The sequence below is a fragment of the Oncorhynchus clarkii genome, chromosome 12 (assembly GCF_045791955.1).
Source record: "Oncorhynchus clarkii lewisi isolate Uvic-CL-2024 chromosome 12, UVic_Ocla_1.0, whole genome shotgun sequence".
NCBI classification, from domain to species: domain Eukaryota; kingdom Metazoa; phylum Chordata; class Actinopteri; order Salmoniformes; family Salmonidae; genus Oncorhynchus; species Oncorhynchus clarkii.
In genome coordinates this window covers 22,539,383-22,566,990 of record NC_092158.1, presented here as the reverse complement: position 1 = coordinate 22,566,990, position 27,608 = coordinate 22,539,383, and the positions used below count along the sequence as shown (strand labels likewise).

General features: G+C 43.3%; 1 protein-coding gene across 2 annotated transcripts; it reads right to left on the bottom strand.

The window, feature by feature from the left end:
* Nucleotides 1-615: 615 nt before the first annotated feature.
* On the bottom strand, nucleotides 616-27,608 carry LOC139421927 (calcineurin B homologous protein 3-like). 2 transcript variants are annotated; one of them, XM_071173063.1, is made up of 8 exons: nucleotides 27,421-27,608; nucleotides 11,757-11,826; nucleotides 11,410-11,490; nucleotides 3,618-3,757; nucleotides 3,030-3,091; nucleotides 2,829-2,936; nucleotides 2,644-2,691; nucleotides 616-1,845 (listed from the first exon to the last, which is right to left on the bottom strand). In XM_071173063.1, the coding sequence occupies exons 1-8, from the start codon at nucleotides 27,482-27,484 to the stop codon at nucleotides 1,768-1,770; spliced, it is 651 nt and encodes a 216-aa protein (XP_071029164.1). In that variant the 5' UTR covers nucleotides 27,485-27,608; the 3' UTR covers nucleotides 616-1,767. The 2 variants fall into 2 exon arrangements, with proteins under 2 accessions (XP_071029164.1, XP_071029165.1); XM_071173064.1 differs by having other exon boundaries at nucleotides 1,676-1,845; nucleotides 2,829-2,946.

The window sequence follows — 27,608 nt, the reverse complement described above, 5'->3', positions numbered from 1 at the left end:
TCATATGAACAAAACATTGACACATTCAGCCCAAAGCGGAAAGTTTAAAAAAGTACAGAGTCACCAAAGATACAGAGAATGTCTTTAAAGGTTTTTTAGAAGGTAATTACATAAATTCACTATGATTAATATCACTTTATTGGTTAATTGCAAACAAGGTCCAACTAATATATATATATATATATATATATATATATATATATATATATATATATATATATATATATATATATATATAAAGCTTCCAGAAAAACAGTTGATTTCAAATGAACAAAACATTGACACATTCAGCCCAAAGCGGAACACCCCCCCCCCCCCCCCCTCCTCCTCCTCCGGTTGCTGGCTCACGCCTCTAGCGCCAAGGCTATGTGTGCTGCCCCCACTTGATTTGATTAAGTACAAAGCAAATTCAAGTTTCATTATAGATCCCTCTCCAAGGCTGTCTGATAATACAATTATTTTCTTAAAAGCAAAACTAAACACTCCAATTCCTACAGTACATAATCTTTCAAAAATGATATACTTTTGGTGAGCGGTTTCCTATTTTAATGTTCTCAATAAAAAGAGAAGGCCACATCATTTACATTATTCCTTGCTACAATAACATCCCAAATCGAAATGAAAATATTGTATTTTACAGTACAAATATACAGTGTGTATGGAAATTCAAACACCAAGACATGCTAAAATCTGTAGATGCAACAAGATATCGGCAGGCTGCAGTATTTGCTGGTGCCTACTTAAAATACATTTGATCTGCAACTGATTAAGGCCAAATTAATTCAATGAATGCATGCCATTTAGTCCACAGGAGGCTGCTGAGGGGAGGACGGCTCATAATAAATGGCAGGAATGGAGCAAATGGAATGGCATCAAACACATGCAAACCAAAAAATAAAATAGGCAGTATAGAGATGATTAAATGTGGGAATGGGATAGACTTCACATTCTTTGGTCTCTAGAGGGCAGCACAGACAAGTTGCATATCATTGTTCCCATTTCTAACAGTCAACAAATGCTTGTTTGTGTGGGCTTGATTCTTAAAACATTTGCACAAGTCTAACGCACATTTTACTTGAAACTACTATCTCAATATGAGGAGGGTCTTGCCACAGGACATGTGCAGTATGCTATACTGCTAGGCTGGTCAGTTAAACTTTGGAAATAAGTACTTTGTTTCTATTGGTCAGTGACTTTCTAATGAACATGGAAATTCTAACCTGTTTTGATTCCAAACAGCAAAACAGTTTAGGTGTGCATGACGGTATAGAAGAGACGTGCAAATGTTTGTAGCTTATTCCACACAGTGCCCTAGATATACTAGGAGGTAAATTGCATTCACTTCAATCATGGAGTTGCATAATTGGCTATCGCTTTATTACTGGCTTATTACATTGTTATTACTGGATTGTTGCATTATTATTGAATTTATTATTGATTCATGGCATTTAGAGCATTGTGAATACTCTTGCATAAAATATGGAGTGATAGATACAGGCATGCTAAAGTCATAACATACCTACTGCTAATCTGTGTATATTTGCATAGTTGCACATAAATATTTTTTTAGCCAATAAATTTGTAAAAACATAAAGTGTGTGTTAGAGGCTAATAGATAGTAGAAGCTTAAACCGTCACCCAAAACTATTAAACAGAGCTTTGTAATAGTTGGTCTGAGAAGGTAAAGTATGCCCTAACTGGCCACTAAATAAAAAGACCATAGAAGAGTGCTTGTGCATCATAGTAATAAAATCAAGTGGAAGATCCTCACTTGCACAGGGTCGTCGTGTCCATATTCAAAAAGCGAATGTTCATTTTCGTCTCGATCTCAATATCTTTCAGTATCTGAAAAGAAAATGTTGTTTTACTACCAGTATAGTACTTAGTTACTAAACTCTGACAATACCTTAAACTATTGTGTACTTTAATAACAAGAACAACAATTGTGCTGCTATTGTTTGTGTTAAAGGGACAATCTGCAGTCTTGTCAAACAGCAGAGAGATAGGGCTGGAGAAATGTAACCACTTTAGATGATTTTCAAAGACAGAGCTATAGATGCAAGGACTGACCATCCACCAGAAATTAAAATGATAGTTTTAACCATGTTTTGATGCTATACAGTATTTGTTTACAAACAATGGTGTAAAACAAGCTTATATTTTGGGTTCTAATGGGATGTGAGAGTTGAACTAAGGTCATGAGGCATTTAAAAGTTATAATTAAGCAATAAGGCCAATATACCACGACTAAGAGCTGTTATAACTCAGAGTGCCTGGATACAGCCCTTAGTCGTGGTATATTATTGCTATTATAAACTGGTTACCAACGTAATTAGAGCAGTTTTGTCATACCCATGCTATATGGTCTGATATACAACAGTTGTCAGCCAATCAGCATTCAGGGCTCCAACCACCCAGTTTATAATCTTCATTAATCAATGGGCATATATTGTTAATTTAAAAGTAAAACAATGGATGTAAGGAGTGCAGATCACACCTTTAAAGAACAGTGATGATTTAATGGGCTCTCCAGCGAAGCACACTTAAATAATCTATACTTTTAAAAATAAAACTATAGCCATGACTTTTACCCCCCAAAATAAAAATATTATTAGACACAAAATAATATGTTTTATAACAAACCTTTAGAAAATGTTCAAAAGTGATCCCCTCGTAAAACTCATCTGGTTCCTGAGAACGAGATTATTGGATATGGTATTGAAAAAAACTTTTATAATAGTCAGATGTCATATAGCAGCTGATTCCAGATCTAAAACTCAGAGTGAGGAAAAAAACATTCACAAGATGTTGTAAAAAAGCAGCCGTACCATGTGACCCATGGAAATACTGGCTACCTCCAGCATGGCAGCATCTGCTATTCCTTTTGCCGTTTCCTTTCCCAGGGCTCCACTCCGAGACAGCAGCTCCTCCACTACCTACAGGACACTCAGAGGAAAGGCAGTCATGGTTACAATACATAGTGATAGGCAGATCAAGTATTTGAAAGACAGGGCTGGGCAATGGCTTACATGTCGATACTCCTCCAGAGTGATTGTTCCATCATTGTCTGTGTCGTGCATGTTAAACAGGACTGGGAAAGAAAACAAGGAAAATCTTATATAAACTCTTTACAAATATTTGCTTACCAAAGGCTTACCTGCATGTGTCATGAGGCATCACTGTCAAGCATTTGCTGAATAATGCTGTATATGGGATACAGATCTGTTGTATGCGTACCTGCTATCCCAGCAGAACGTTTACAGATAATGGATTCCTTTTCTGGATTCCAGTCAAAGAGCGAGCCATAGTACACATCAAACCGTGTACAGTGTTCTGAATGTCATTGTAGAAAGTACACAAGCTAATAAGGAACTAACAAGGAACTGAATCCACATGTGCTGTCTGCTGTAGTTATTGCTTGTGATTCATGTATGTATTTACGCTCCTGTTGTGTGTCCCGAAAGAGACGCACAAAGAATTATTATATCCATTTCATTTTTAAATATTATTATATCAATTTCAGCCCAGTGTTACATTTGGTAGTGAAACTATACTATAATGCAAAACATCCATCTTAACACCAGTCCACACTGTAACATTTTAATAACGGTACTCACAGCGGAGTTTCTCCCTCCTGACCTTTTCTCTCTGTTCCTCTGTCATGTTCAGTGCTGGAGGTCTGAAGTGGGACATCACCACAAGGAACTCCTCAAAGCTGATCTCCTCGACCGTCCCATCACCATTCTGATGGAAGTTTCTATAGAGGTATAAAAAAGCAAGGAACATAAATATCTCCATCTTGTGGACAGATGAGGTCACTGCATGACATCCTAGGCACGTCATGGATACTGAAATGGATACTGTACGCAATATGGTAGTAGCTCGACTCCGCCTATTGCTAGCTAAGGTTGTATTATTGTCATATAGATTATAAACTCAGCAACAACAAAAAAACGTCCCTTTTTCAGGACCCTGTCTTTCAAAGATAATTCGTAAAAATCCAAATAACTTCACAGATCTTCATTGTAAAGGGTTTAAACACTGTTTCCCATGCTTGTTCAATGAACAATAAACAATTAAAGAACATGCACCTGTGGAACGGTCATTATTTGCCTACCGTCTGTAAGCTGTTAGTGTCTTAAGGTCAAAGTTATGAAAACTTAGGACACTAAAGAGGCCTTTCTACTGACTCTGAAAAACACCAAAAGAAAGGTGCCCAGGGTCCCTGCTCATCTGCGTGAACGTGCCTTAGGCATGCTGCAGATGTGGCCAGAGCAATAAATGTCAATGTCCGTACTGTGAGACGCCTAAGACAGCGCTACAGGGAGACAGAACGGACAGCTGATCGTCCTTGCAGTGGCAGACCACGTGTAACAACATCTGCACAGGATCGGTACATCTGAACAGCACACCTGCGGGACAGGTACAGAATTGCAACAACAACTGCCCAAGTTACACCAGGAACAATCTCTCCATCAGTGCTCAGACTGTCCGCAATAGGCTGAGAGAGGCTGGACTGTGGGCTTGTAGGCCTGTTGAAGGCAGGTCCTCACCGGCAACAACGTCACCTATGGGCACAAACCCACCGTCGCTGGCAGGACTGGCAAAAAGTGCTCTTCACTGACGAGTCATGGTTTTGTCTCACCATGGGTGTCGGTCAGATACTCGTTTATCATCAAAGGAATGAGAGTTAAACCGTGGCCTGTACTCTGAAGCAGGATCGATTTGGATGTGGAGGGTCCGCCATGGTCTGGGGCGGTGTGTCACAGCATCATCAGACTGAGCTTGTTGTCATTGCAGGTAATCTTAACGCTGTGCGTTACAGGTAAGACAACCTCCTCCCTCATGTGATACCCTTCCTGCAGGCTCATCCTGACATGACCCTCCAGCATGACAATGCCACCAGCCATACTGCTCGTTCTGTGTGTGATTTTCTGCAAGACAGGAATGTCAGTGTTCTGCCATGGCCAGCGAAGAGCCCGGATCTCAATCTCATTGAGCACATCTGGAACCTGTTGGATCGGAGGGTGAGGGCTAGGCCTTGAATCTGGTAATGAATGGTGTGGCTGTTGAACAAGTTGAGGAGACTAAATTACTTGGCATTACCTTAGATTGTAAACTGTCATGGTCAAAACATATAGATTCAATGGTTGTAAAGATGGGGAGAGGTCTGTCCGTAATAAAGAGATGCTCTGCTTTTTTGACACCACACTCCAAAAAGCAAGTTCTGCAGGCTCTAGTTTAGTCTAATCTTGATTATTGTCCAGTCATGTGGTCCAGTGCTGCAAGGAAAGACCTAGTTAAGCTAGAGCTGGCCCAGAACAGAGCGGCATGTTTTGCTCTTAATTGTAATCAGAGGGCTGATATAAATACTATACATACCAGTCTCTCTTAGCTAAGAGTTGAGGAGAGATTGACTGCATCACTTCTTCTTTTTATAAGAAACATTCATGTGTGGAAAATCCCAAATTGTTTGCAGTCAATTTACACACAGCTCTGACACACACACTTATCCCACCAGACATGCCACCAGGGGTCTTTTCATAGTCCCCAAATCCAGAACAAATTCAAGAAAGCGTACAGTATTATATAGAGCCCTTATTGCATGGAACTTCCTTCCATCTCATATTGCTGAAACAAACAGTAAACCTGGTTTAATAAAACAGATAAAGCAACACCTCGCGGCACAACGACTCTCCTCTATTTGACCTAGATAGTTTGTGTGGATGCATTGATATGTAGGCTACGTGTGCCTTTTTAAAAATGTATGTAGTTCTGTCCTTGAGCTGTTCTTGTCTAATGATGTTCTGTATTATGTTGTTCTGTATTATGTCATATGTTTTGTGTGGACCCCAGGAAGAGTAGCTGCTGCTTAGGCAATAGCTAATGGGGAACCTAATAAAATACCAAATACCACCAACACAAATAATATTGAGCTGGCTGGGTTTTCCGTGCATCAGCAGGATGGTAAGACAAGGGGCGAGGGTGATTGTCCATTTGTCAATAACTGCTGGAGCGCGATGTCTAATACTAAAGAAGTCTCGAGGTATTGCTTGCCTGAGGTAGAGTACATCATGATAAACTGTAGACCACACTATCTACCAAGAGAGTTATCATCTATATTATTAGTAGCTGTCTATTAACCACCCCAAACCGATGCTGGCACTAACACCACACTCAACGGGCTGTATAAGGCCATAAACGAACAAGAAAATTCTCATTCAGAAGAGGCACTCCTAGTGGCCAGGGAATTTAATGCAGGCAAACTTAAATCCATTTTACCTAATTTATACCAGCATATCTGACCACAATTATATCCTCCTAATTCGTACTTACAAGCAAAAACTAAAGAAGTACCAGTGACTCGCTCAATACGGAAGTGGTCAGATGACATGGATGCTACGCTACAGGACTGTTTTGCTAGCACAGACTGGAATACGTTCCGTGATTCATCCAATGGCATTGAGGAGTATACCACCACAGTCACTGGCATCATCAGTAAGTGCATCGACGACATCGTCCCCACAGTGACTGTACATCAGTGAGGGAAAAAAGTATTTGATCCCCTGCTGATTTTGTACGTTTACCCACTGACAAAGAAATGATCAGTCTATAATTTTAATGGTAGGTTTACTTGAACAGTGAGAGACAGAAAAACAACAACGAAATCCAGAAAAACGCATGTCAAAAATGTTATAAATTAATTTACATTTTAATGAGGGAAATAAGTATTTGACCCCCTCTCAATCAGAAATATCTCTGGCTCCCAGGTGTCTTTTATACAGGTAACAAGCTGTGATTAGGAGCACACTCAAAGGGAGTGCTCCTAATCTCAGCTTGTTACCTGTATAAAAGACAACTGTCCACAGAAGCAATCAATCAATCAGATTCCAAACTCTCCACCATGGCCAAGACCAAAGAGCGCTCCAAGGACGTCAGGGACAAGATTGTAGACAGACACAAGGCTGGAATGGGCTACAAGACCATCGCCAAGCAGCTTGGTGAGAAGGTGACAACAGTTGGTGCGATTATTCGCAAATGGAAGAAACACAAAATAATTGTCAATCTCCCTCGGCCTGGGGCTCCATGCAAGATCTCACCTTGTGGAGTTGCAATGATCATGAGAACGGTGAGGAATCAGCCCAGAACTACACGGGAGGATCTTGTCAATGATCTCAAGGCAGCTGGGACCATAGTCACCAAGAAAACAATTGGTAACACACTACGCCATGAAGGACTGAAATCCTGCAGCGCCCGCAAGGTCCCCCTGCTCAAGAAAGCACATATACATGCCCGTCTGAAGTTTGCCAATGAACATCTGAATGATTCAGTTGACAACTGGGTGAAAGTGTTGTGGTCAGATGAGACCAAAATGGATCTCTTTGGCATCAACTCAACTCGCCGTGTTTGGAGGAGGAGGAATGCTGCCTATGACCCCAAGAACATCATCCCCACCGTCAAACATGGAGGTGGAAACATTATGCATGGGGGGTGTTTTTCTGCTAAGGGGACAGGACAACTTCACCGCATCAAAGGGACGATGGACGGGGCCATGTACCGTCAATTCTTGGGTGAGAACCTCCTTCCCTCAGCCAGGGCATTGAAAATGGGTCGTGGATGGGTATTCCAGCATGACAATGACCCAAAACACATGGCCAAGGCAACAAAGGAGTGGCTCAAGAAGAAGCACATTAAGGTCCTGGAGTGGCCTAGCCAGTCTTCAGACCGTAATCCCATAGAAAATCTGTGTAGGGAGCTGAAGGTTCGAGTTGCCAAACGTCAGCCTCGAAACCTTAATGACTTGGAGAAGATCTGCAAAGAGGAGTGGGACAAAATCCCTCCTGTGATGTGTGCAAACCTCGTGGCCAACTACAAGAAACATCTGACCTCTGAATGCCAACAAGGGTTTTGCCACCAAGTACTAAGTCATGTTTTGCAGAGGGGTCAAATACTTATTTCCCTCTTTAAAATGCAAATCAATTTATAACATTTTTTAAATGTGTTTTCCTGGATTTTTTTGTTGTTATCCTGTCTCTTATTGTTCAAATAAACCTACCATTAAAATTATAGACGGATCATTTCTTTGTCAGTGGGCAAACGTACAAAATCAGCAGCAAAATACTTTTTTCCCTCACTGTACATATCCCAACCAGAAGTTATGGATTACAGGCATCATCTGCACCGAGCTAAAGGCTAGAGCTGCCACTTTCAAGGAGCGGGACACTAATCCGGACGCTTATTATAAATCCCACTATGCCCTCAGACGAACCATCAAACATGCAAAGCATCAATACAGGACTAAGTTTGAATCCTACTACACACTGGCTCTGAAGCTCGTCGGATGTGGCAGGGCTTGCAAACTATTACGGACTTCAAAGGGAAACCCAGCCGCGAGATGCCCAGTAACACAAGCCTACCAGACGAGCTAATTGCCTTTTATGCTCGCTTCGAGGCAAGCAACACTGAAGCGTGCACGAGAGCACCAATTGTTCCGGATGACTGTGTGATCCCACTCTTCATAGCTGACGTGTGCAAGACCTTTAAAAAGGTCAACATTCAAAAGGCTGTGGGGCCAGATTGATTACCAGGGCGTGTACTCAGAGCATAAGCGGACCAACTGGCAAGTGTCTTTACTGACATTTTCAACCTCTCTCTGACCGAGTCTGTAATACCTACATATTTCAGGCAGACCACCATAGTCCCTGTGCCCAAGGAAGCGAAGGTAACCTGCCTAAATTGCTACAGCCCGTAGCACTCACGGCGGTAGCCATGAAGTGCTTTGAAAGGCTGGTTATGGCTCACGTCAACACCATCATCCCAGAAACCCTAGACCCACTCCAATTCGTATACCACCTAAAACAGATCCACATATGATGCAATCTAAATCGCACTCCACACTGTCCTTTCACACCTGGACAAAAGAAACACCTACAGTATTTGAGAATGCTATGCATTGACTACAGTTCAGCGTTCAACACCATAGTGCCCTCAAAGCTCATCACTAAGCTAAGGACCCTGGGACTAAACACCTCCCTCTGCAACTGGATCCTGAACTTCCTGACGTGCCACCCCTACGTAGTAAGGGTAGGCAACAACACATCTGCCACGCTGATCTTCAACACCGGGGCCCCTCAGAGGTGCATGCCTAGTTCCCTCCTGTACTCTCTGTTCACCCACGACTGCGTGGCCAAACACGACTCCAACACCATCATTAAGTTTGCTGACGACACAACAGTGGTAGGCCTGATCACCAACAGTGATGAGACAGCCTATAGGGAGGAGGTCAGAGACCTGGCAGTGTGGTGTCAAGACAAGAACCTCTCCCTCAATGTGAGCAAGACAAAGGAGCTGATCGTGGACTACAGGACAAGAAGGGCCGAACAGACCCTCATTAACATTGTTGCGCTGTATTGTAGAGGTGGAGTTTCAAGTTCACCAACAAACTATCATGGTCCAAACACACCAAGACAATCGTGAAGAGGGCATGACAACACATATTCCCCCTCAGGAGACTGAAAAGATTTGGCATGGATCCTCAGATCCTCAAAAAGATCCACAGCAGCACCAGAGAGCATCCTGACCGGTTGGCTTGATGTCCTTTGGGTGGTGGACCATTCTTGATACACACAGGAAAATGTTGAGCGTGAAAAACCCAGCAGCATTGCAGTTCCTGACACATACCAGTGTGCCTGACCCCTACTACCATACCCCGTTCAAAGGCACTTACATTTTTGGTCTTTCCCATTCACCCTCTGAATGGCACACATACACAATCCATTTCTCAATTGTTTCAATGCTTAAAAATCTTTCTTTAACCTGTCTCCTTCACTTAAATCTACACTGACTGAAGTGGATTTAACAAGTGACAATCAATAAGGGATCATAGCTTTCACCTGGATTCACCTGGTCAGTCTGTCATGGAAAGAGGAACTTTTCTTAATATTTTGTATACTTTTCGTTTAGCTGTCTCTCTGAAATGAAACCATCAAGTGATTGAAAATAAATACATCCCTATCTGTCATTGAGCAACACTATGCCGTGATGAGATTGGTGTTTTTTTCACTCTTTCATAAGTTCTTTAAAACAATAAAAGCTAATTTATCAAGATTTCTGAAAATGGATATATATCATTTTAGAAAGAAACTTAATATTCAAACCTTTCCGGTCTACACAAGTCCTAGGTGGTAGTGGTTAACGGCTAGGGGCTAAAGGCTAGGGGTTGTTTCTAGATGAGGCTGACATTTGACATCTCTGTGAGGCACCACCAAGCCTACTGTTTAATGAAAATCACACTAGGTAGATAGGAGCATCTTGAGAGAAGTTCACTTTTTGGGCTCTATTTTCGACTGGTGTTAAGCCAGCCCAATTGTCAAACGAACGCTCGTTAGCAATTTCAATTTGTTAAAGCCAGCGCACTGCTATTTTCCAAACCTTGCCCCAGGATTGGTAATTGACGTGTCTAATATCAGCTCGCTTGCGTTGAGGTGGGAGGGTAATAAATATCTGAGGTGTGCCCTTAAAAAACATGCGCCAAAGGGCACATTTCAGGCAACGCTAGTGGGGATATTTATTTAGTTGGTTATGGCATGGATCTTGCCAGCAGAGGAACACAGTAGACTAATCAATAGAATAGCCTATGCCCAATGTTATATTCAAATAGCATTTTTGGGAGCAGCAAAAACAGTCAACACCCTTTTCTTCTTTTACTTGTCCATTCGGACAACTTAAATCTATATTCTTCTTGTCCAACATTTTTATTTACCGGAGTTGCGTTAATGTCAAGCCCTGAATGCGTCTAAAAAAAACTAAATGTGTCTTGAAACCCCAAAGTCTCATTATAGGCTATGGATATTATTTATATCCAGCTCCTGTGAAACTTGATGCCCACTGAATGAAATATGCCTATTTAGCAACATCATATTGTTAAAGTCTAATTATTGTTTTTCATTTATATAAAAAGAAAAAGCATTTTCCACTGTCATCTGTTGGATCTGAATGTCAAATTGCAGGAAATCCAATCGCTGACCGTGGTGTTGAATCAACTATTGATTGCCTGTTTCTTTGCCTTTACAATTCTACTTCGCCATATCAACGTCGAAGGTAGACTAATTAGAACATTTACAAATCTTGTTACAAGTTGAAGCAACCACATAAAAAGCGTTAGAGCAGGTTTTCATTGGCCAGTGAGTGATCAAGCCCTCGTCACACCAACAACTTATATTAATTCAAAGAAAATTCTGCCTCTTTACGCTTAACGCCAGGTGTTACGGCCATTGTTCCTGCTGTCAAAATAGCCCAAATATTTCAGACACACCACCACTCAACTGCTAAGATTTACTTTGCGTTTGTTAAAACAGAGCCCTTAGTTGTGTACTTATTGAGGTACTTAACAGGAACACGATAATCTACCTTTTGTCAAAGAAGGCCTCTATAATTTGGGTGCGGATTGGATTGCATGCCAGGTCTGGAATTGTGTCGAGGTCAGCTCTCCTACAAGTGAAAAGACAAGGAGATAATTAAAAAGGTGTGCACCAGGAAGCTGGTCACTTAGAACATCTTGCTAAACAAAAGCCAAACCAAAACCTGTTAGGCTAGTTTATTATAAAGAAATGGGAAGAACCACTTCACCAGAAATGTATCATGCCAGGATACACCCATGTGTGTCCCCATAGTAACAGCACAAGTTAAAAAATAAAGTGTGTTAGAATGGGCCTTTACAGAGTGTATGAATGTCAAACATTATTAGGGAGTCCTACCTCAGCATGTCTTCATTGTGGCTCAACTGCTTGAATCTTTTGTGCAGGATTCCAATTTGCTCGAAGGAAACTGAGGAACAAAAAAAGGACTGTCATGAGTCCAAGACAGAGAGGGACATCCTGCCAGCCTACCACAGCAGGTTAGAGACATAGATGTATGAAGGAGAACTCAAATGTATCTTCAAGAGGCCTCTTATTAGCAAAATGCCAGGCAGCACATCAGTTAACATAGAATGAGCAGGAAACCATGACGGACTGCAGAGTAATGATCTTAACGGAACACAATTGTTTTTTAACTTTTGCCAACTACAATTTATGTTTGTGTCTTGAAGTTATGTCTAATTTATCATTCAGTTTGCCTGATTTGACATCCTCAGGACTAACGCTGTATACACACATAGTATAAGCAGAGAGTAGGGCTGAATGTTTATTCAGCATCTATTTTTAGTTGATGCCAGTGGATTTGTTTATTCAAATGTAAAAACGATTTCACATTGCATTCTCATTGTAGTTTAGAGAAAGACAGTAATACATGTGTTTTAAACTGTGTATTATATGTAATGACGAGCTCAAAGTATTCAAATGCATTCAAACAAGGACTGATATCTAATATCTATCTATCTAATTGCCACAATACTTCAATTAAGAGTTTGTGTGTGAGTGAGTGAGTGCGAGTGTTTCAGTGTGTGAAAAAGAGGCTGCCCAGGGAAGGACAGCTCATAATAATGTCTGGAACAGAGTGAATGGATTGGTATCAACCATATCTTGGATGAGTTATTTACCATTCCATTGAATCCATTCTAGCCATTACTATGAGTCCGTCCTCCCCAATTATGGGGCGACCAGCCGCATGTGATACATTCCTAGGTATATTGTACGGGCATACCAGTATGTGAAGATCTAATGTTGGATTACCAGTGGTATGAGGAGACTCACTGAGGGTGGGGATTTCAGACAATAGAGGTGGTGAAGAAAACCGGTCTGTTCACGGCCTCATTGCTTGCATGTTTTTCTGAAGCTATACACAAAGTATCTAATCTATTATTCATGGTGGCTCATTCAGGCCTACACTGTTATTTGTTTATTTGGATCCCCATTAACTTTGGCCGAAGCAGCAGCTACTCTTCCTGGGGTTCACAAAAAACACAAAACATGACATGCAACAAAACACTGATAGACAAGGACAGTCACACAAATTTAAAATACAACGATATACAAACAATACAACAAAAATTGTGTGTTAGAGTGTGTGTGTTTGTCCCCTCACTGTCAATTATTTATTTTTTTTACAGTAATTCTGCTGTTTTCTTGAGTTGGAAGGGAGTTCGATGCGATCATGGCTCTGTATAATACAGTGCATTGTCATGAACTCGTTTTGGACTTGGGGACTGTAGAAACCCTTGATGGCATGTCTTGTGGGGTATGCATGTGTGTCTGAGCTGAATATAATTAGATTGTGCAGACAATCTGGAATCTTCATCGCAGTAATATTTCTCATAACTAGAAGAAATCTAACAATACAGCTTCAACTATCATCTTACTGTCCATTTCTTTTAACCAATCTGTCATCGGAGTCAGCGCAGTACAAGGTGAGTGCTCTACACCAATTTTTGGGGTATCCAAAAGGAAATGCCGGCATTACAGAGGCAAGAGAGGGGGGTCCTGGCAAGATTAAGGCCAAGGGAGAACCAGACACCTCTTCCTCCATTCTATAAAATGGATTAACTCTGATTGCGGATATGCTCTGATTGCTTTCAGACAAGACACCCCCCAATGGCTATCCAACTCAATGGATTCTCCACATAGGTGACACAATGTCAATTACACTCCACACTGCCTTCACCCACCTAGAAAATAGGAATACCTATGTGAGAATAATGTTAATTGACTACAGCTCAGCTTTCAACACCAGTTTCCCCTCCAAGCTCATCACCAAGCTTAGGACCCTGGGACTTCCTGATGGCCGACCCCAGGTGAAGAGGGTAGGCAACATCGCCTCTGCCACGCTTACCCCACAGGGGTGTAAGCTTAGTCCCCTTCTGTTCACCCACGATTTCTCCAACACCATCATCAAGTTTGCTGAAGACACGACAGTGGTATTTTTTATTTTTATTTCACCTTTATTTAACCAGGTAGGCTAGTTGAGAACAAGTTCTCATTTGCAACTGCGACCTGGCCAAGATAAAGCATAGCAGTGTGAACAGACAACACAGAGTTACACATGGAGTAAACAATTAACAAGTCAATAACACAGTAGAAAAAAAAGGGGAGTCTATATACATTGTGTGCAAAAGGCATGAGGAGGTAGGCGAATAATTACAATTTTGCAGATTAATAACACTGGAGTGATAAATGATCAGATGGTCATGTACAGGTAGAGATATTGGTGTGCAAAAGAGCAGAAAAGTAAATAAATAAAAACAGTATGGGGATGAGGTAGGTAAAAATGGGTGGGCTATTTACCGATAGACTATGTACAGCTGCAGCAATCGGTTAACTGCTCAGATAGCAGATGTTTGAAGTTGGTGAGGGAGACAAAAGTCTCCAACTTCAGCGATTTTTGCAATTCGTTCCAGTCACAGGCAGCAGAGAACTGGAACGAAAGGCGGCCAAATGAGGTGTTGGCTTAGGGATGATCAGTGAGATACACCTGCTGGAGCGCGTGCTACGGATGGGTGTTGCCATCGTGACCAGTGAACTGAGATAAGGCGGAGCTTTACCTAGCATGGACTTGTAGATAACCTGGAGCCAGTGGGTCTGGCGACGAATATGTAGCGAAGGCCAGCCGACTAGAGCATACAAGTCGCAGTGGTGGGTGGTATAAGGTGCTTTAGTGACAAAACGGATGGCACTGTGATAAACTGCATCCAGTTTGCTGAGTAGAGTGTTGGAAGCAAAATGCCTGATCACTGGCGACGATGAGACTGGGAGGAGGTCAGTGACCTGGAAGTGTGGTGCCGGGACAACAACCGCTCCCTCAACGTCAGGAAGACCAAAGAGCTGATCATGGACTACAGGAAATGGGGGGAGCATGCCCCCATCCACATCGACAGGGCTGAAGTGGAGCATGTCGAGAGCTTCAAGCTCTATGGTGTCCAAATCACTAAGGACTTAAAATAGTTCACACACACGTGCGCACAGTCGTGAAGAAGGTGTGACAGTGCCGCTTCCCCCTCAACAGGTTGAAAAGTTTTGGCGTGGGCCCTCAAATCCTCAAACAGTTATACAGCTGCATCACTGCTTGTTATGGCAACCGCACTGTCCTGGATCACATGGCAATGTGAGGGTGGTACAGACAGCCCAGTGCATGGCAGGGGCCGAGCGCCCTGCCATCCAGGACCTCTTATCAGGCGGTGTGAAAGGAAGGCCTGAAAAATCGTTAAAAGACTCCACCCAAGCCATAGACTGTTCTCTCTGCTTCCGCACGGCAAGAGGTACATCAAGTCTGACACAAACAGGCTCCTGAACAGTTTATATCCCCAAGCCTTAAGACCGCTAAATAGCTACACAGACTACCTGTCCCTTGTATTTTTTCACTGTCTCTAGCAGACTGACAGGATTCTACACACTCACGCACACTGACACTCCAACACACACACATTTATACTGACTCTACACACGCACGCACTCACATACACCCACACACTGTTCTTTTTTTCATATATCCCTATACATACAGTATCTACCTTAAATCACTCCAGTAGGGTGCTTTACTATTTTTAGGCAGGAGAATTACTTTAGCATCCTTCCACATCTGTGGACACACACACACACACACACACACACACACACACACACACACACACACACACACACACACACACACACACACACACACACACACACACACACACACACACACACACACACATTTAGGCTTTGGTTAAATATATAGCAAATAGGGCTGGCAATACATTCTGCTACCATACTCAATAGTTTCCCATCAATGCTGTCTATACCTGGTGGCTTGTCATTATTGATTGTGGACTTCAGGAAACAGCAGAGGGAACATCCCCCTATCCACATCGATGGAACAGTAGTGGAGAGGGTAGCAAGTTTTAAGTTCCTCGGCATACACATCACAGACAAACTGAATTGGGCCACTCACACAGACAGCATTGTGAAGAAGGCGCAGCAGCGCCTCTTCAACCTCAGGAGGCTGAAGAAATTCCGCTTGTCACCAAAAGCACTCACAAACTTCTACAGATGCACAATCGAGAGCATCCTGGCGGGCTGTATCACCGCCTGGTACGGCAACTGCTCCGCGCTCAACCGTAAGGCTCTCCAGAGGGTAGTGAGGTCTGCACAACGCATCACCGGGGGCAAACTACCTGCCCTCCAGGACACCTACACCACCCGATGTCACAGGAAGGCCATAAAGATCATCAAGGACATCAACCACCCGAGCCACTGCCTGTTCACCCCGCTATCATCCAGAAGGCGAGGTCAGTACAGGTGCATCAAAGCTGGGACCGAGAGACTGAAAAACAGCTTCTATCTCAAGGCCATCAGACTGTTAAACAGCCACCACTAACATTGAGTGGCTGCAGCCAACACACTGACACTGACTCAACTCCAGCCACTTTAATAATGGGAATTGATGGGAAATGATGTAAATATATCACTAGCCACTTTAAACAATGCTACCTTATATAATGTTACTTACCCTACATTATTCATCTCATATGCATACGTATATACTGTACTCTATATCATCGACTGTATCCTTATGTAATACATGTATCACTAGCCACTTTAACTATGCCACTTTGTTTACATACTCATCTCATATGTATATACTGTACTCGATACCATCTACTGTATCTTGCCTATGCTGCTCTGTACCATCACTCATTCATATATCCTTATGTACATATTCTTTATCCCCTTACACTGTGTACAAGACAGTAGTTTTGGAATTGTTAGTTAGATTACTTGTTGGTTATTACTGCATTGTCGGAACTAGAAGCACAAGCATTTCGCTACACTCGCATTAACATCTGCTAACCATGTGTATGTGACAAATAAAATTTGATTTGATTTGATTATTGATGGATAACAATAGTTTTTCCACCTGTCCCACACTAACTTGACTAAATCAAAACAGCAATCCTTCGCTTTCATTATTAGATATTTTATACAAAAACATGATGGATCACTGTTCAATGTTTTCATTTCACTTCTGAGTTTTTCCACCTTACTAGCAAAATAGTAATTGAACGATTGGCATAATCAAAAGCGTTTGTTATAAATTAACTATCAACTTAAATGAAAGATGGAGATGAATTGTGCTTTCTGCCCATTATATCATTTAATGTACTCCAAAGTCTTTTTCCATTGTGTTTTGTCATTTATCTTTGTTTGGAAATATAATTGATTATTCTTTTAGTTAAGTCACAAAATGTCTCAGTTTACAGTATATCAACCAATCAGATGAGCAGCCTGACTTGTTTGTCACCTCTTTTGCATAATTTCTTTGAACCATAACATTTTTCAATTCATCATCCATCCAGGGGGCTCTAACAGCTCTCACTGTCATGTACTGTCATGTTGTCTTGTCTCTGTCCTTTCCCTTCACCCTGTCTCCCTCTGCTGGTCGTGTTAGGTTACCTTTTCTCCCCCGCTTTCCCCCAGCTGTCCCTTGTCTCCTCTAACTACCCATTCACCCCGTTCCCCACCTGTTCCCTTTTTTCCCTCTGATTAGGTCCCTATATCTCTCTCTGTTTCTGCTCCTGTCCTTGTCGGATTCTTGTTTGTTTGTGTCATTCATGCCTGAACCAGACTGTCGTCATGTTTGCTGTAACCTTGTCCTGTCCTGTCGGAATCTGCCGGTCCATCTGAGCCTACCTATGTTTGGTAATTAAAGAAGCTCTGTTTAAGTTGATTCGCTTTTGGGTCCTCATTCACGCACCGTAACAGAAGAATCCGACCAAGAATGGACCCAGCGACTTCGGATCCTCTCCACTCAGCCGTCGAGATCCAGGGAGCGATGCTAGGCAGACACAAGCAGGAATTGTCTGCTGCTCGACATGCCGTTGAGACCCTGGCCACCCAAGTCTCCAACCTCACAGAACAGGTTCACCATCTCCGCCTCGATCCACCGGCCACTTCCAGGGCTTTCGAATCTCCGGAGCCCAGAATCAATAACCCGCCGTGTTACTCTGGGGAGCCCACTGAATGCCGCTCGTTCCTCACCCAGTGTGATATTGTGTTTTCTCTCCAGCCCAACACTTACTCCAGGAGCACTGCTCGTGTCGCCTACGTCATATCTCTCCTTATTGGACGGGCTCGTGAGTGGGGCACGGCAATCTGGGAGGCAAGGGCTGAGTGTACTAACCAGTATCAAGACTTTAAGGAGGAGATGATACGGGTTTTTGATCGATCTGTTTTTGGGGAGGAGGCTTCCAGGGCCCTGTCTTCCCTATGTCAAGGCAATCGATCCATAACAGACTACTCTATTGAGTTTCGCACTCTTGCTGTCTCCAGTGGCTGGAACGAGCCGGCCTTGCTCGCTCGTCTTCTGGAGGGTTTCCGCGCAGAGGTAAAGGATGAGATTCTCTCCCGGGAGGTTCCTTCCAGCGTGGATTCCTTGATTGAACTCGCTATTCGCATTGAGCGACGGGTTGATCTTCGTCACCGAGCTCGTGGAAAGGAGCTCGCGCTCTCCGTCGCCTCCCTCTCCGCATCACTACCATCTTCCTCTGCCGGCTCGGGTGCTGAGCCCATGCAGCTGGGAGGTATCCGCATCTCGACTGAGGAGAGGGAACGGAGAATCACCAACCGCCTCTGTCTCTATTGCGGTTCCGCTGGTCATTTTGTCACTTCATGTCCAGTAAAAGGCCAGAGCTCGTCAGTAAGCGGAGGGCTACTGGTGAGCGCTACTACTCCTGTCTCTCCTTCAAGATCCTGCACTACCTTGTCGGTCCATCTACGCTGGACCGGTTCGTCAGCTTCCTGCAGTGCCTTAATAGACTCTGGGGCGGAGGGCTGTTTTATGGACGAGACCTGGGCTCGGGAACATGACATTCCTCTCAGACAGTTAAAGGAGCCCACGGCCTTGTTCGCCCTGGATGGTAGTCCTCTCCCCAGGATTCAGCGTGAGACGCTACCTTTAACCCTCACTGTTTCTGGTAATCATAGTGAAACCATTTCTTTTTTAATTTTTCGTTCACCTTTTACACCTGTTGTTTTGGGCCATCCCTGGCTAGTTTGTCATAATCCTTCCATTAATTGGTCTAGTAATTCTATCCTCTCCTGGAACGTCTCTTGTCATGTGAAATGTTTAATGTCTGCTATCCCTCCTGTTTCCTCTGTCTCTTCTTCACAGGAGGAGCCTGGTGATTTGACAGGGGTGCCGGAGGAATATCACGATCTGCGCACGGTGTTCAGTCGGTCCAGGGCCACCTCTCTTCCTCCACACCGGTCGTATGATTGTAGTATTGATCTCCTTCCGGGAACCACCCCCCCCCGGGGTAGACTATACTCTCTGTCGGCTCCCGAACGTAAGGCTCTCGAAGATTATTTGTCTGTAGCTCTTGACGCCGGTACCATAGTCCCCTCCTCCTCTCCCGCCGGAGCGGGGTTTTTTTTTGTCAAGAAGAAGGACGGGTCTCTGCGCCCCTGCATAGATTATCGAGGGCTGAATGACATAACAGTGAAGAATCGTTATCCGCTTCCTCTTATGTCTTCAGCCTTCGAGATCCTGCAGGGAGCCAGGTTTTTCACTAAGTTGGACCTTCGTAACGCTTACCATCTCGTGCGCATCAGGGAGGGGGACGAGTGGAAGACGGCGTTTAACACTCCGTTAGGGCACTTTGAATACCGGGTTCTTCCTTTCGGCCTCGCTAACGCTCCAGCTGTCTTTCAGGCATTAGTCAATGATGTCCTGAGAGACATGCTGAACATCTTTGTTTTCGTTTACCTTGACGATATCCTGATTTTTTCACCGTCACTCCAGATTCATGTTCAGCACGTTCGACGTGTCCTCCAGCGCCTTTTAGAGAATTGTCTTTTTGTGAAGGCTGAGAAGTGCACTTTTCATGCCTCCTCCGTCACATTTCTCGGTTCTGTTATTTCCGCTGAAGGCATTAAGATGGATCCCGCTAAGGTCCAAGCTGTCATTGATTGGCCCGTCCCTAAGTCACGCGTCGAGCTGCAGCGCTTTCTCGGCTTCGCGAACTTCTATCGTCGTTTCATCCGTAATTTCGGTCAGGTGGCAGCTCCTCTCACAGCCCTTACTTCTGTCAAGACGTGCTTTAAGTGGTCCGTTTCCGCCCAGGGAGCTTTTGATCTCCTCAAGAATCGTTTTACATCCGCTCCTATCCTTGTTACACCTGACGTCTCTAGACAGTTCGTTGTCGAGGTTGACGCGTCAGAGGTGGGAGTGGGAGCCATCCTTTCTCAGCGCTCCCTCTCTGACGACAAGGTCCACCCATGCGCGTATTTTTCTCATCGCCTGTCGCCGTCGGAACGTAACTATGATGTGGGTAACCGCGAACTGCTCGCCATCCGGTTAGCCCTAGGCGAATGGCGACAGTGGTTGGAGGGGGCGACCGTTCCTTTTGTCGTTTGGACTGACCATAGGAACCTTGAGTACATCCGTTCTGCCAAACGACTTAATGCGCGTCAGGCGCGTTGGGCGCTGTTTTTCGCTCGTTTCGAGTTCGTGATTTCTTATCGTCCGGGCTCTAAGAACACCAAGCCTGATGCTTTGTCTCGTCTCTTCAGTTCTTCAGTAGCCTCCACTGACCCCGAGGGGATTCTCCCTGAGGGGCGTGTTGTCGGGTTGACTGTCTGGGGAATTGAGAGGCAGGTAAAGCAAGCACTCACTCAAACTCCGTCGCCGCGCGCTTGTCCTAGGAACCTTCTTTTCGTCCCCGTTCCTACTCGTCTGGCCGTTCTTCAGTGGGCTCACTCTGCCAAGTTAGCCGGCCACCCTGGCGTTCGGGGTACGCTTGCTTCCATTCGCCAGCGTTTCTGGTGGCCCACCCGGGAGCATGACACGCGTCGTTTCGTGGCTGCTTGTTCGGTCTGCGCGCAGACTAAGTCCGGTAACTCTCCTCCTGCCGGCCGTCTCAGGCCGCTTCCTATTCCCTCTCGACCGTGGTCTCACATCGCCTTAGATTTTGTCACCGGACTGCCTTCGTCAGCGGGGAAGACTGTTATTCTTACGGTTGTCGATAGGTTCTCTAAGGCGGCTCATTTCATTCCCCTTGCTAAGCTTCCTTCTGCTAAAGAGACGGCACAAATCATCATCGAGAATGTTTTCAGAATTCATGGCCTTCCGTCAGACGTCGTTTCGGACAGAGGTCCGCAATTCACGTCTCAATTTTGGAGGGAGTTTTGCCGTTTGATTGGGGCTTCCGTCAGTCTCTCTTCCGGCTTTCACCCCCAGTCTAACGGTCAAGCAGAACGGGCCAATCAGACTATTGGTCGCATCTTACGCAGTCTTTCTTTTCGCAACCCTGCGTCTTGGTCAGAACAGCTCCCCTGGGCAGAATACGCCCACAACTCGCTTCCTTCGTCTGCGACCGGGCTATCTCCTTTTCAGAGTAGCCTCGGGTACCAGCCTCCGTTGTTCTCATCTCAGTTCGCCGAGTCCAGCGTCCCCTCCGCTCAGGCTTTTGTCCAACGTTGCGAGCGCACCTGGAGGAGGGTCAGGTCTGCACTTTGCCGTTATAGGGCGCAGACTGTGAGAGCTGCTAATAAGCGTAGAACTAAGAGCCCTAGATATTGTCGCGGTCAGAGAGTTTGGCTCTCCACTCAGAACCTTCCCCTTAAGACGGCTTCTCGCAAGTTGACCCCGCGGTTCATTGGTCCATTCCGTATCTCTCAGGTCATTAATCCTGTCGCAGTGCGACTTCTTCTTCCGCGATATCTTCGTCGCGTCCACCCGGTCTTCCATGTCTCCTGTGTTAAGCCCGTTCTTCGCGCCCCCGCTCGTCTTCCCCCCCCCCCCCCCCATCCTTGTCGAGGGCGCACCTATCTACAGGGTCCGTAAAATCTTGGACATGCGTCCCCGGGGCCGTGGTCATCAGTACCTAGTTGACTGGGAGGGGTACGGTCCTGAGGAGAGGAGTTGGGTTCCCTCTCGGGACGTGCTGGACCGTGCGCTGATTGATGATTTCCTCCGTTGCCGCCAGGTTTCCTCCTCGAGTGCGCCAGGAGGCGCTCGGTGAGTGGGGGGGTACTGTCATGTACTGTCATGTTGTCTTGTCTCTGTCCTTTCCCTTCACCCTGTCTCCCTCTGCTGGTCGTGTTAGGTTACCTTTTCTCCCCCGCTTTCCCCCAGCTGTCCCTTGTCTCCTCTAACTACCCATTCACCCCGTTCCCCACCTGTTCCCTTTTTTCCCTCTGATTAGGTCCCTATATCTCTCTCTGTTTCTGCTCCTGTCCTTGTCGGATTCTTGTTTGTTTGTGTCATTCATGCCTGAACCAGACTGTCGTCATGTTTGCTGTAACCTTGTCCTGTCCTGTCGGAATCTGCCGGTCCATCTGAGCCTACCTATGTTTGGTAATTAAAGAAGCTCTGTTTAAGTTGATTCGCTTTTGGGTCCTCATTCACGCACCGTAACACTCACATTTAATTTCTTAACAGGTGCATGCTTTTCAACAATTGGCATTAATAATTTAACAAAAACTTCCAACGCTGCATCTGGATTCACCTCTTCATACACATCAGACCAACATACATTTTCAACAAAAGACTCCTGAGAAACATTATAAATGACTTTAGTCCCAACCTTTGGCACTTCGGCTTTCCTTATTATTGCCACAATGTTATGGTCACTACAGCTATTTGACCAAGGAGAGTGATGGAGTGCTGCATCAGATGACCTGGCCTCCACAATCAAGAAGACCTCAACCCAATTGAGATGGTTTGGGATAAGTTGGACTGAAGAGTGAAGGAAAAGGTTTGAATCCAGGCTGTATCTGAACTGGTCATGATTGGGAGTCCCATAGGGCGTCGCACAATTGGCCCCGCGTCATCCTGGTTTGGCCGGTGTAGGCCGTTATTGTAAATAAAAATGTGTTCTTAACTGACTTGCCTAGTTAAATAAAGGTTACATACATTTAGCAGCCAACAAGTGCTCAGCATATGTGGGAACTCCTTTTAGACTGTTGGAAAAACATTCCTCGTGAAGCTGGTTGAGAGAATGCCAAGAGTGTGCAAAGCTATCAAAGGCAAAGGGTAGCTACTTTGAAGAATCTCAAATATAAAATATATATTTTTTTGTTTATTTATTTATTTAACACTTTTTTAAGTTACTACATGATTTGATATGTGTTATTTCATAGTGTTGATGTCTTCACTATTATTCTACAAGGTAGATAATAGTAAAAAAAGAAAGAAAAACCCTGGAATGAGTAGATGTGTCCAAACTTTTGACTGGTACTGTATAGTGCATGTCAGTCAGTCAGGTGGCTAGCTGCCGGGAGAGACGTTGAAGGGCTTTGGCTAGTATTACTTTGCCAGATAGAAGGATGAAGTAAGAAGCTAATGTTAAACGTAGCCCACCTCAGCAGGAGCAGAAAATAGGCTACTGAGTTCTCATAATAGCTTTTCTTTACAGAGAGTAGCCTACTGAGACAGATAGCCTCACCACTGAGCGCCACATCGCTGAGTCAGGCTGCAATGCTTGCAGGAGGAAGCAGAAGAGAAAGAGAGGAAGCAAGCAGAGAGCGAGGTTATAGCAGTGGTTCCCAAACTTGGGGTTGTTCATGTTTAAAGATATGTTTCAATATGAACATATCCACATGGCCCATCTTCCCTGAAAGTGCAAACAATACAGTTCTACAGTTCTAAAAGTGACATTTGTTTTTTTGTTATATTGGTGGTTGTTCGTCTTATCTCCATCGCCCACTGGAGTTTATAGTTCCCATTACCCACCTTTTTCTTTACCACTACATCACGGATATTAATACAGAATCCTAAGTAATATTCTAATAACTTATGTGAATGTGATAATACAATCATCTGTGTGCTCCATGGTTGTCTGTTTGTTAGGAGCTTGATTAGTAATGCCTAGGAATACAAATGTGAAAACTATGTAATTTGAGAAAAGAGAGCCTATCAATGTATAGAATATATGATTTTATGCAATTCATCATTACAACTGACTGAACAATCCCTGATGCTATGTGTCGGTGTGAATCATTTATCATATTTACCCCCTTCCAGGGGTAGGCCTATAACATTACAAATTGTAAAGCTAATAGGCTATTTGTTTGTAGATCGACCGAGGTGAATGAAACTAATGCAGCAAAGGTTATAATAGCTTGAGCCATTTTTGCTTGTTTTTGCTGTTCTCCAATTGTATAGAAATCCACTAAATGAGCTTCAACTTCCAAAAATGTCCTCTGATAAAACCTTAAGAATTAGCAGAGAGCCCACTCTGGAAATGTTATATACTTGTAGAGTATATTGTTCTAAACAATGTCTTGAAATAAACAAAATCAAAAAGGGTACTTTGATATATTAAAACGTCTTATGGCTGGGGGCAGTATTGAGTAGCTTGGATGAATAAGGTGCCCAGAGGTGCCCAGAGTAAACTGCCTGCTACTCAGTCCCAGTTGCTAATATATGCATATTATTTATATTTGAATAGAAAACACTCAGAAGTTTCTAAAACTGTTTAAATTATGTCTGTGAGTATAACATAACTCATATGGCAGGCAAAAACCTGAGAAAAAATCCAACCAGGAAGTGGGAAATCTGAGGTTGGTCGTTTTTCAACTCATTCCCTATTGAAGATACAGTGGGACATTGGTCATGTTGCACTTCATAAGGCTTCCACTAGATGTCAACCGTCTTTAGAACCATGTTTGAGGCTTCTACTGTGAAGTGGGAGCAAATGAGAGGGGAATGAGTCAGGGGTCTGCCAGAATGCCATGAGCTCATGGCGCTCGTTCACATGAGAGCGAGCTCTGTTCCATTGCATTTCTACAGACAAAGGAATTCTCCGGTTGGAAAATTATTGTAAATTTATGTTAAAAACATCATAAAGATTGATTCTATAATTCGTTTGACATGTTTCTACGGACTGTAACGGAACTTTTTGACTTTGTCTGCTCCTAGTGCATGCGCGTCATGAATTTGGATTTGTGAACTGAACGCGCTAACAAAAGGAGGTATTTGGACATAAATTATGGACATTATGGACATTATCGAACAAAACAAACATTTATAGTGGAACTGGGATTCCTGGGAGTGCATTCTGATGAAGATCATCAAAGGTAAGTGAATCTTTATAATGTTATTTCTGACTTCTGTTGAATGCACAATATGGCGGATATCTGTTTGGCTGTTTTGGTCTCTGAGCGCCGTACTCAGATTATTGCATGGTTTGCTTTTTCCGTAAAGATTTTTTGAAATCTGACACAGCGGTTGCATTAAGGGGAAGTGTATCTAAAGTTCCATGTATAACACTTGTATTTTCAACAACATTTACGATGAGTATTTCCGTAAATTGATGTGGCTCTCTGCAAAATCACTGGATGTTTTTGGAACTACTGAACATAACGCACCAATGTATACTGAGAGTTTTTGATATAAATATGAACTTTATCGAACAAAACATACATGTATTGTGTAACATGAAGTCCTATGAGTGTCATCTGTTAATGATCATCAAAGGTTAGTGATTAATTATACCACTATTTCTGATTTTTGTGACTCCTCTCTTTGGCTGGAAAAATGCCTGTGTTTTTCTGTGACTTGGCTCTGACCTAACATAATCATTTGTGGTGCTTTGGCCGTAAAGCCTATTTGAAATTGGACACTGTGGTGGGATTAACAAGAAGTGTATCTTTAAAATGGTGTTAAATACTTCATGTTTGAGGAATTTTAATTATGAGATTTCTGTTGTTTGAATTTGGCGCCCTGCACTTTCACTGGCTGTTGTCATATCGATCCCGTTAGCGGGATCTTAGCCATAAGAAGTAAAACATTAATATTTTTAGTGTTGAATAAATTCATATGAAAATTTGATATACTCCATATTTTAGAGCACACTATAAGAAGTATAATGACACCAAGATGTTGTTACAGGAGACATGTATAGGTCTTAATCCACAAATGGTTTGCGATACAAATGTAAAAAGCATGTCAAACATCCAATGAAGTTTCTATGTGAAAATTGCCAGAACAATCTAAGACACCAAAAATATTTTCAGCTACACTGGCGTGGAATCGCCCTTTTAAGATTTAATCGTTTTAGCAACCATTTCCTGGTTGCTAAAATTCTGATAGTTCACCTAATTTCAGGTTGTGTGACAAAACAAGCAAGTATAAATTTGCTGTGAAATATATTTTCCATAACCAAAAATATTGTATTTTCAGCTGTTTGAAGATTGTGTAATGAAACAGGCAGGGAGCAGGTCTCGAACCCTTGACCTTCTAGTCCAGTGCGCTATCGACTGTGCCACAAAAGCTTGCTCGTGCGGCAGTGACTTGGCTCGTTCCAATAGTGTACAAAACTGAAAGTAAAATATGCAAAAACTAAACTTAAGAATGGGAAGCATAGAAATAGCGCACATAGAACCGATCTACCGCTTCTTAGACTTGCTTTCAATGAGAAAGAAATGTGAGTTATCCGTTAATGTGAATTTGGTCAGGTAGCCCAAAAAGTTACATATTGCAGCTTTAAAAAAATATAGGCGATTAATCTAGTCTAATACGATTATCAAGTCTCATTTCTTTCATCTGACTTTAGTCACAAGGACATTCCATATTTGATCCAACAGTCTTCTCATTGTTCTGCTTTTAATTTGGACATGGTAGCTCATCTCATTGCAGGGTATCAGGAAAGACACTGCAGTAGGCCTACTAGATGCCTGACAATCATCAGACTAATACCCAAGGTTCACAGTCTGAGATTAATGCCATACGTTTGATTTGAAAATGTCCTCTCACAAGCCAGAATGCTGAATACAATTGAATTTTAATGTATTCTACCAGTAGTCTGTGCGGGTTGTCCTTTTGTGGGTAGGAATTTGAGCAGAAATATCCACAGGAAAGTAATAAAGTATTATTAAACTGACTTTCCAAACACTGGTACCTCCATTGATATTTATATCCCCTGGCACATGCGCAAAACAATGTAAACAAACGTCTACAGGAGGCCTCTAGGCAAGTATGCATGCATTGCCTGCGCATGCTGCAGGTGATCTGAACGCACTACCAGGCTTTTAAAAGTTAGTTGAATTATACTTTGATGTGGATATTGTCTCAAATTCTGCACTATACAAGAACCAACCCGACAGACAATCAGCAGAGTAAGTTGAAATGGAATTTTATTCAACATTCGTGACACAGTGGACATGAAACTAGCTTTCCGTTTATGTCAAAGCCTTTTGCGCGCTGATGTCCAAGAGGGATAGCATCGGCGCCAACTAGCAGGAAAGATACTCATACTAGTGCTGTAGCCTACAGCAATATATAACTCATGCTGTTCTGCTATGGAAATAGCCCCCAGAACACTTACCGCTACGCTTGATGACGTATATTATGAAGACACTCATTATTGAGAATGGGGTTACGTATTGTGGTGACGTTTCATTTCACAATAATGATACATTTTAGCGCAGGATTACATAGACCCATAACAATGCGCATTCTCAACAATTGTACTCGTATACTACAAGAAACACACGTAATACTCACAGCCCGTCTTCTCTGCCAATTCTCTAAATTCTGGTTCATCAGATAATGACTGTAATGCGCCCATAACTCGAGAAACGTGCCAGCCGACCAATCCAGACGCATGGAAATACCGATTGGTCTCGCTCAGGACAACGCTGGTAACTACTGAAATCGAAACAGCGTCAGTTCAGTGGAACAGATATTTTTTC